This window comes from Gymnoscopelus braueri, assembly GCF_963280865.1.
Source record: "Gymnoscopelus braueri genome assembly, chromosome: 18".
Classification (NCBI taxonomy): Eukaryota; Metazoa; Chordata; class Actinopteri; order Myctophiformes; family Myctophidae; genus Gymnoscopelus; species Gymnoscopelus braueri.
The window spans coordinates 32,372,891-32,383,330 of record NC_137618.1 but is presented as its reverse complement, the minus strand read 5'-3'; the positions used below and the strand labels follow the sequence as shown (position 1 = coordinate 32,383,330).

The 10,440-nt window shown below is 38.2% G+C and overlaps 1 protein-coding gene across 16 annotated transcripts in view; it reads right to left on the bottom strand.

Moving 5' to 3' along the window:
- Positions 1-1,624: 1,624 nt before the first annotated feature.
- The window catches only part of LOC308105616 (muscleblind-like protein 2a), a 28,447-nt gene continuing 19,631 nt past the window's right edge, over positions 1,625-10,440 (bottom strand). For 4 of the 16 annotated variants that reach the window (XM_080456443.1, XM_080456456.1, XM_080456451.1 and 1 more), the window contains 4 exons: positions 9,967-10,123; positions 7,728-7,763; positions 5,663-5,692; positions 1,625-5,524 (listed from right to left, as the gene is read on the bottom strand). In XM_080456443.1, coding sequence (XP_080312569.1) covers positions 5,400-5,524; positions 5,663-5,692; positions 7,728-7,763; positions 9,967-10,123 — 348 coding nt within the window. In that variant the 3' untranslated portion in view covers positions 1,625-5,399. Of the gene's footprint in view, positions 5,525-5,662; positions 5,693-6,509; positions 6,605-7,727; positions 7,764-9,966; positions 10,124-10,440 lie in introns of all 16 variants that reach the window. The other 12 variants (XM_080456454.1, XM_080456446.1, XM_080456457.1 and 9 more) reach the window with 9 other exon arrangements.

Sequence of the window (10,440 nt, the reverse complement as noted above, 5' to 3'; positions counted from 1 at the left end):
GAGACCCCACCGCCGCTGCGTAACTGGCTAGTCGGTCCCCACTCGGCTGCCGTACAGCGTTGCCAGATTGTGCGAGAGAAATAAGCAACCAGGTCTATGGAAACAAGCCCAAAAGAAGCGACGACTACTAGGCTAAGGCAATTTGAAAATAGCCGATCTGCTTGTAGATCGGTAGATCTGTTTTAGAAAAAAAAATATAATAATCAAAATTAATAAAATGTTGGTAATTGTAACAACACAAATCTTGTATGGGGGGGTCCCTGCCCTGGCACAAAATATTTTCAGATGGGGGGGTCTGCGGAGTGCGGACAAATACATATTAATCTGGGGGTCCTTGACCTTGACATGAAAATGTTTGAGGACCACTGGTTTAAACAACGATAGGATAGAAACAAGACCCAAATAAGTAACTACACTTTAGAAACAAGCCCAAAAAACCGCAACCACCAATATTTATAAGCAACTTTTCATAAAAAGAAACCCAAAGTCGCTTATAATGGGCAGACATGGCAACGCTGGCTGCCGTACCAACAAAACCGATATAGAACCTCCCCTCGGCTAGAAAGATGTGCCGACTGTCCAATGGGCGACTTCGGCTCCCCCTTAAACCTCTGCGATGATCAGTGTTGCCATATTGTGCGAGAGAAATAAGCAACCAGGTCTATGAAAACAAGCCCAAAAGAAGCGAAAAGGGCTACGGCTATTTGAAAATAGCCGATCTAAGCTCACAACGTGTTTAAAACATATTTTGTGTCATTTTGGAATATTTTGGAAACAACACATATCTAATACGGGGGTCCCTGGCACAAAGTATTTTTAGATGGGGGTGAGGGGGGACACGGTCTGGACAAATACATATTACTCCGGTGGTCCTTGACATGAAAATGTTTGAGAACCACTGGTTTAAAAAACATCACACAGCAATCCCAAAATAAGTACACTTTAGAAACAAGCCCAGAAAACCGCAAACCACCAATATTTTCAATCAACTTTACAGAAAAAACAAGCCCGAAGTTGCTTATAATAAGCGGACATGGCGACCCTGGTGATGACCGTTTGAATGCCACACGGAGGGATCCAGTCAAATTCACTACCTTAGATTTCCGTTCATGTGGTTAAAATGCCCATCATTCGGTTACCCCGGTGACATCCATGGAGCGCTCGTCCAATCACAGTGGCGGCTCGAGGATGTGTGTATCCAAGAGGAGGCAAGTGCACCGGATGCTGTTGCTATGGTAACGCTGCTGCAGCGAGTTTAAATGGGAGAGAGTAGTCTGTATAAAAGCTGCTTAACATTATAAACTTGATGCAGGGGACCTGTTACATCATTGACTGATGTCTAACAGTGCATCAAAAAAAAGCCTAATGTGAAGCTATTACTCATATCTGACAGACACACTCCAACCTAAATGTCTAAAATATGCACACCTATTCCATGTAGGCCTAGGCCTAAAATGTATATTCTTACATTGTGCTGAAATAAGATGTGGTAATATGTCCAGCTAGAAAAAATACTTTTCTGTAAATACATTTTGGTCATAGTCTTTGCTTTACAGAATATACCGGAAATTAAAATAATAATTACCCCAACAAGTGTACAATACACAAACACAGGATACAAAGAATGGATTTACTCAACTTTATTTTCTTTAACATTAGCTTTTACACAATTTTGGATTTACTGGAACAAAACTATTCACATAAAAATAACACAATTATACACAAATAAAATATTTAAAAATCACAAACATTTAAAATGAATCAAATTTATACTTAGGCCTTGTCTATGGCATTACAGATGGAACCAAGCGGCACTGGCACAGCAGCTTTTGCCTAATTTATACTGTCGTATGAAGCTGTTGTGCACTGGAAATACCGATCTACAAGCTCACAACACATCATTGTAGCGGTTTTTAGATCTGCTATTTTCAGCAATGACAAAGTATAAATCAGGCTTTCAAAAGAGTTCTGCAGAACCTTTAGCATAGCCATTTATAATGGCATGCTAACCAGTCCATTCATCAAGCATTGTTATCTAAGAGAGTTTGTTTTACAATCCGTGGCCTCAAAATGGAAACTTAGTGAGAATTTCAGAGAATATTTCTTTACTGAAAACTAAATATCTAACATACTATATAAATTTCTTAAGAATTAACAGACACACACACAAACTTAAGAACAATAGGCCAGAGATAAGGCAAAGTTCACAAAAGAACTTGTCTGCTCAGTTTACCAACTGCTCAGAAAGTGCTTAGAATTATGTTTCCATTGGGTCAGTAAGAGCAAACATTCTGACGGTCCACATCTCTTTTGAGTGGGTGAACTAAAATATCAAATGACGCATGTGCAGATGAATCTTACATGACATTCAAGCATTTGTCAAAAAATGAAATTAAGTTTCCAGCTTACGATACTGGTATTTACATTGTGAAATATGCCTTTTAGTTTGCAATTGAAATTAGGTCTAAATGTCACACATGTAAGAAAGCTACATTTTGAAAATGAATTAAATCCTGGGGACAAAGTGCAATTCTAAACATCTATGGAACCATTAAACACAACGCTTTATCCGAGTCCTTGGTATTTCTGTCAGCGATCAGATTCTTCTATTGGGGACTTATTTTTACTGTGAGATGTTAGCATGCCATTAAAAACATGTATTAAATGAAAAGAACGGGTATGCTGTGTTACAGGAGCATGACACTCCAAAAATATGCTTTCAAATACCAGAAGGCTATTGTTGCCATTATAACAAAAATATTCTGGCAATACAATGTAATGGGTTATGTTGCAGAAAAAGAAAACAAGAGTTTCATCACCTACAAAAATACATTTTTCATCACTGTAACTTCAGGTTGCCACAGCAACAACTCAATGCAGTTATTATGATATACCACACTATAAAGAAAAGCATTTTTTCTTTTTTTTCTCTTTTTTGTAAAATGTGACCTATCCAATACACTTTTATACATAACAAAGGAAACTGTACGGCCTTGCTCATGCTTAGGTATCGTCCTGCACAGGTGGCAAAGCGGTGACAGGGATGAGATGTTTAAGCTCGACATGGCTCCAACAGTCAATCCCTGAACACAGGCAGCTTTTCATAGGCTAATGTAACAGGACACGGCCCTTTGAGGAACCTCCAGCAGATCTAAGGTCAGCTTAATAAATTACATTCATTTTTAAAATATCAGAATACATTATAAAATGTGTTCTATAACTAATGCTAAACTAATAAACTATTGTAAGTATATTCCGTATAGTCCATCCAACAATGTGTAAAAAGTTTTGCAATGAAAACATATTGTACTAATAAAGAATGTGGTTGAGAATAACCAAAGTCTCTACGTGGATTGTCTGTCTATACGCATAACTTTTTCCATGTTTGTATGCAAACTGATTTCGGACACACGAAAGATATTAAGGAAGGGAAAATAATGTAAAATTAAAGTAAAGTTAAACCATTTGCACAAATGCAAAATAAAATATTGATAATGAAATATACAAAAGATGACTGAAAAAACCAATACACATCTAAATGAAAAGTATTTTTTTCCATTTTGCTTCATTTACATCTTACCAGCCAAAAGGTCCACTCTGTCTGGTGCTAGTTTCAAACAGCACTGAAGTGCGGCAACAGTATGACATAATGAAGTACTTTAAATTGCATAATGTGATAAAAGCATCATACCACACCTAAACATCACCAATAAATCTATTTGTCTATCATTCTACTCGACAAGTTTGTGACAAAGTGTACTGTAGATAATGTGCATTATACATAGAGACTCATGAATAGACAAACATTCCTCCTCTGAACATCTTTCATATCTTCTCCTTAGCTGGAAACTAGGGTCGCTCAACTTTAGGTCAAACAAAATACAATTCTGTTGAATGATAAATCATTGATACAGTTCAAAGAATAATGACAATCTGCTGAAAGACAAAATCTATACTACAGAAAGTACCAATGCACCAAATTAGTATCACAGAACCTAATAATTTTTTTAGATTGGAGTAGACTCTGAAAGTAAGAGGAATTGTACTGTCAATAGTTTAGTAATTTTCACACAAAGTCTGATGTTTAGTTGTCACTGTATGATTCTTTAGGCACTTCTAACATTCAAATAACTCAGGATTAACAACTGATTTGATTTAAGATTCATAGCTCACAAGCTATGTCTATTTCAGTCCCCATGACATCAAATAGTGGGGCGAACACCATACTTTAAGTGTGAATTTCTTGAGAATGCAACAATCAAACCAAAACTCAGGCCAATGAGACGGTGTCACACTATATACAATTCTCAAGAATAAAACTTTCAGAATCGCAGTTGATTTACTGCTTTAAACACAGGAAAAAACAACAACAACTATTCAGCAGCAATGTCTCATTCAAACTGCTTTTCTATTTTGTATAAACTTCGCTTTTTAAGATCTATAACTACCCAGCAAACATTTCTTCAACCTTCGTCGAGGCCAAGTCTAATACACCTAAAAATCACAATGTGATGTTATTTCGACCATTTGCCGACATGAAAACGGGGAATGGTAATAAACAATAGTGTTTAATATAACAATATACAATTGTAACATGAGTGTGAAAGGTAGTGCTTACGGCATTGTGTTATAATTCTAAACGCAATATGCTATCATAATATGGCCAATATAGAGGTTAATATTTTTTTATAGCATAAATTTCCTCGCATTCCTTTTAAGAAATATTTTTCCTTGTGCACCAGCACATGAAGTAAACCCCATTGCCTCCAACACATGGACCAACATTGATTAGACGTTTGATCAACGCTGAAATGTTTGCTGGGTACTCGGTTAACCCCACATGCACAATAGCTCTTAGAAGGCGCATCCTATACGCATAGAAACTGGGGTTACAGTATGTAACTAACACATATGCAAGGCAAAGGCACACCAGGAGATGGAGCACTGATCCTGTTCTACTATATGAGGACACCAAGAGGTCGAACAAAAAGCAGGCCCATTTAGGTGGCATTTTTAATGAACCTCTGTGAGACTGACCGAGATGCCAAATGTGACCTTTACAATGCAGGGTTAAAACATTAGTGCTTTTTCTATAGATCATTTAAGAGAAAAAACATCCATCTGGCACCAGATAAACAATCATTACTGTGAGAGACATACATGTTCTGTGAGTTTACAAGAAATGTTAAAAAGGAGGAAATAAGTGCTCGTTAAATATAATTGATTAAACTCTTCACTATCTCTGTGATTAAACTCTTCACTATCTCCAATTATGTGTGTGCGGTATAATAATCCTGTGACATACTGTACAGTATATCTAACAGAGTATAATCCTAGCACTCCTGCTATGCAATGTGTTACCAGAGCTCAAGGTTATGTTTACATTGGTAATCTTCCAGTCAGCATGCAGCTTGATGTAGACTGTGTATTGAGTTAATGTGGTATTTACAGGAGGGCTGTTTAGCGCCTTTAATGGCAGCAACTTGGCACTCGCGTCCATTTCGGGTGGTTACTTGAGGATGATCTGTTTCAGAGGTGAAAAAAAAACAAACAAACATGTCACTCACTATTTGCACTCACCAGGAGCATACATTTAAACAGGCCCGGGTCCATGTGTCTTGTTTTTATCAATACAAGGAGAAAGTATTAATTAGTTGCTTACATGGATTTGGAATCATCGTGGAAAAAATGGCTGAAAAATGTGCAGAATTAAATTAAACATACAGCACTGAAGAGCTAAAAGATCAGCAAATCACAGTCCAGTGTGACGTGGAAGAAAGGAGGTATTATCATCAATATATTTGAATACCACCAAATGTGCACAACAGTACATGCCTTGGGATTAGAAAGTAAAAGTTAATCTTTTTTTTGTTTCGTTTTTAGAATAAACTAACTGACACAAAACACCCACTTCACCTATCACTACCATTTAATGACTTGGTCTGGGCAGTGGCGGTTAAGTAGAAGTCCAAAATCCATCCACAAACCATCCTCTCACTCACAGCTGAGCAGTTTACGCAATTAAACATGCAAATGTATGCATGTACACACACACACACTGTCTCAGAATAACATCTATTATGACGATGCACATTAAGCTGTGACCAGGGTAGAGTAGTTAAGACAGGTGAACTCTTGTCTGAATTGTTTGGCATCTCTATTCTCTCATATCTAAACAGGTAATTTCTAACTGTATGTTGATTACAAATTTAAAAAAAAGTCTAACACAGAAGAAAGCAAAACATGCAAAAAAGAAACCTATGCAACACGACACAACTACTATATGCAGATGAGAGATCTCTAAATAAGTGCTAGAGCAAAAGAGCAAACTTAATAAATACAGCTTAACAACAGGTCTCTAGAGTAATCTGTGATAGACAATGTGAGTATGTTAGTGCTAAGATGACAAAGCACTAATCCTATTTAATACTACTACTAATAACAATAATAATATGCACTTATTTAGAGATCCAGGATTTATGAAAGGAAGCTTTAAAAAAGGAGCAAACCTGATTGGCTGGTGCTGTTGCTGCGTAGGAAACACTTGTGGCAGGAGTAGATGCTGCAGAGACAGTAGCAGGCGTAGCACTGTACATCATGGGGACTTTTTCAGGAAGGGAACCATGAAAGCAATGAGAAGGTAGGTGGAGCATTATGGTAACCATAGCAACGTTTTCCCTGTCTCTCTCTCTTGCCGGGTGAATACAGAATGACATTAGCAGCAAGCCATCATTGGGTTAGACCAGCAGATGGCATGCAATCACACAGCAAAGCAAGACAGCAGGGGGGGAGGGGGGCATAATAGAGGAAGGCTAATAACAGAAGCAGCCTAGGAAATTTGTCCATATTTTAAAATCCCAAGAGGGAGATGGCATATAATGAAGCTAAACCTATCAAAGTATTGATTCGCATGTGAAAGAGACATAGACATACTATCCAACGCCTTTTTAAAAAGCATTTTACTTTGCAGGTAAGTATTAGCAAAGCATAAGAAAGTGCCGAGTAGTTTTCTGGGCTGCTGATCAAACTCCCTAAAACCATTGTGAAGAGCTACAAATGATGTTCACCAAAAACGCTTGAATAGGTGTATTGTGCTTTGAGTATCTGGGTAGAGATTAAATGTCCTTACACACCGGGAGCGTTTATTTTGTGTGACTCATTTGCATCAATTTAAACTGCCGTTTGTGTCATGAGTACATCCATACAGAATGTGAATATTACACGGTGATACAGCGACAAAATTTTGTTTTGAAGTTTGATTTGAACGAATAAGCGAATAAAAGCATCAACCTGTATGAATGAGGCATCACCAAATTAATAGTTTGATGTGAAATATTCGCAACACATTTTCAGATTGTTTATTCATAACGCTCCCAGTGTGTGGGGAATGACTCCCACTATAACAAACAAACAATAATAAGGCATAACATAATCACAAATCATGAATAGAAATCAGAAGGGGTTCAATGATGCTAAGGAGCACAAAGATACCATCAGTAACACAGTTTACGCACACACACAAAAAAAACATAATAAATACATTTCTTTCAGGCGATTCTGAAATGTGTGCCCCTATGTGTATTGCTTAGTTCCCCTTGATTAGGAGTCGTGTTTATCCATGCCGTATTAAAATAACAAGCATGTCTTTTAAATCAACAGAACGAACATTCCACCCATGGACTCCATTCATTACAAGACATTACAAAAAAAATAAGCAAGGGACCTACCAACGCCGGTAGCGGGACTCATGCACAACACTGACCCTGTGTGATTATGTAATGGAAAGTGGAAAACAGGTTAGGTTGAGACTACTTCGAAGCATGATTTACACATATCCCCCACATTAAAGCAGACGTGAGCCCCCCTATAGAAAGACAATTTATTTAAATAAACTTCATTAGTACGTTATTTACTTTAGTGAGCCATGCACAAAAAAGTCCTATATTGTAAGAGAGTGGTGAGGCATTCTTTTATTAGTTTTCTCCCAAAGGAATAAGCATGCAGAACAAACTAATAATGTAACTGTGAAGCAAAGAAGTGCAAGGCAGCAAGACAAAGCACCAAATAAATGAGTAAAGGCAGCACACTGTTCCTGTCTGTTCATATACTTTCTGCTCCGATTGATTAAAAAAAAAAATCACAAAAAAAGCGGAGTTCATGTTAAGTTTAGATGTTAAGTTTTAAGTTTCATGTTTAACTACAAACTAGAATTCAGGACTCCAAACAATGTACAGCACACAAGTGATTTACTCAACTTGGTCTGGAACCAAGCAGATGTCCTCCAACATACTGGGCCTCTATTTAGGCACTAATACCCAGGGATCAAGGTCTTAATAATGGGCCAATTACATTTATTACGCTTAGTAAGCACATTCTGAACACACTGATTACAGACCCATCTCATTTCATTACACTGTCTATTTGTGAGCATCAGAAATATGAAAAAGCATGTAATCCCCCACCTCCTCCTGCTCCTCAAAAAATTATAAAAACTAGACAAAGTGCTCCTCGGAGCACAGGTCTCCGCCAGTTCCGGTAGGTTAGTGTGGGCCAGCAATGTTCGGAATTCGCCAATCAGACTGGAATGTGAAAAATCGGACGGATCCGTCTTGATCACTTGACTAAAGAGATAATATGTGCCGATTTGCATTATGTTTGGACAACATTTGTAGAAGTAATATTGTTTAGCAAAATTCGGACTCCTGGTGGTGCTATAGTTGGGCAATTGTTCCTCAACGTAGTGCAAATGCAGTGCAAAACGTAGTGCAAATGCTGCGTTCATGATTTGCGGCATTTTGTTCAAAACGGGCCACTCCTGCAAACTTTAGATGTCAATCTTAGCCAATCAGGATGGAATATGAAAAATCAAACAGATCCATCTTGATAAAATGTTGATAAAATCTGAAGGAGTAATATCAAAATAATTGTTTGACATAAGTCGGCCTCCTGGTGGCGCTATAAAAGGCAGATGTGAAAAATGCAGGGCAAAGGTTTGTCCTTGTCCTCTAGGGGGTGCACATACAAAGTTTTACACAGATCGGTGCAGTTATAGGTAAAAACAAGAATTGGCCTATTATAGCGCTACCATGAGGCTGATTTGAAGATTTCTTCCTTGGCCTAGTGAGAATGTGCAGACAAAATTTCACGGAAATTGTATGCCGTGTTCATGATTTGAGGCATTTTGTTCAAAACGGATCACTCCTGCAAACTTTGGAAGTCATTCTTAGCCAATAAGGATGGAATATGAAAATTGGGATTTTTGGACAAAATCTGTAGGAGTACTGTCAAAAAATCTGTTTTGCACAAATCGACCTCCTGGTGGCGCTATAAAAGGCCCATGTGAAAGATTTGGGGCAGAGGTGCTGCTGTGGCATCCAGGGAGTGTGTGTGCACAGTGTCACGACGAGCAAGCCAACGGTGCCAGAGATTAGCTGTACACAGACAGAATGACACACACACGGACGGACGGACGGACACACACACTGACGGACGGACAGGGGGCAAAACATACTCTCTCGCCATGCCTTTCGGCCTGGCGGAGACAATAAATAATCCGGAGCATGATTTACATGTATACACGTATACATATTTTAAGGATTATTGACTCATGCAGAAGAAGAAAGAAGCAGACAATGTACAGTAAATGATGAAGGACATCAGATGATAGGATGATAAATTGAACGCTTACGCGTTTCGGCTATGAGCCTTCCTCAGAGCAGAGAGAAGGCTCATAGCCGAAACGCGTAAGCGTTCAATTTATTGGTGTGCCAATAAAAAAGTGGAAATGTGAGTAATTTGTCCTCCATTTAATTGAAATTTTTTGGATGTGCTACCTTTTTGGAATTATTTTAATTCCTTTTTTTATATGTATACTGAATTTGGGTCTAGCACTCCACTGAGAACCCATTGTTGATGCGCAACCTCTTTTTCTTATTTAGGTTTGTATGTATGTATGTATGTTTTTACCTGGAAAGAATGAGGGTTGATGGAACTGTGCATTGGCCAAAGCCTGCTGGTAGTGCAAAAAGCTGGGGTTGAAGAGAGAGCAGGCACCGTTGCTCTTCTCAAATGCTTGTCTCTTTGGTAGGGGCTGCATTGACTGCATGATACTATGGGGAAAGGCCTGCAAGTGACAAGAGGAGATATAACACAGTCAACCTCCCTCACAATAGCCGTTTTGTCTGGCTAAAAGCCTAGTTTATACAGTACTTCGTCATACAACAGCATCGCTCACCGAAACTCTTTTACTTTCGGCAAGCAATGCGGTCGTACCTCAAAGTTTAAATGAAGAAGCGCAGGCGCATACTCTAAATACTGTACATAGTATTCTTAAAAAACAACAACAGCCTAGACACCACTATAAAAGGTTACTACTACCACAGGATGACAAAAATCAAGCAAGCATTTATGATAAAACAATGTGAATGGCAATAATGCTTC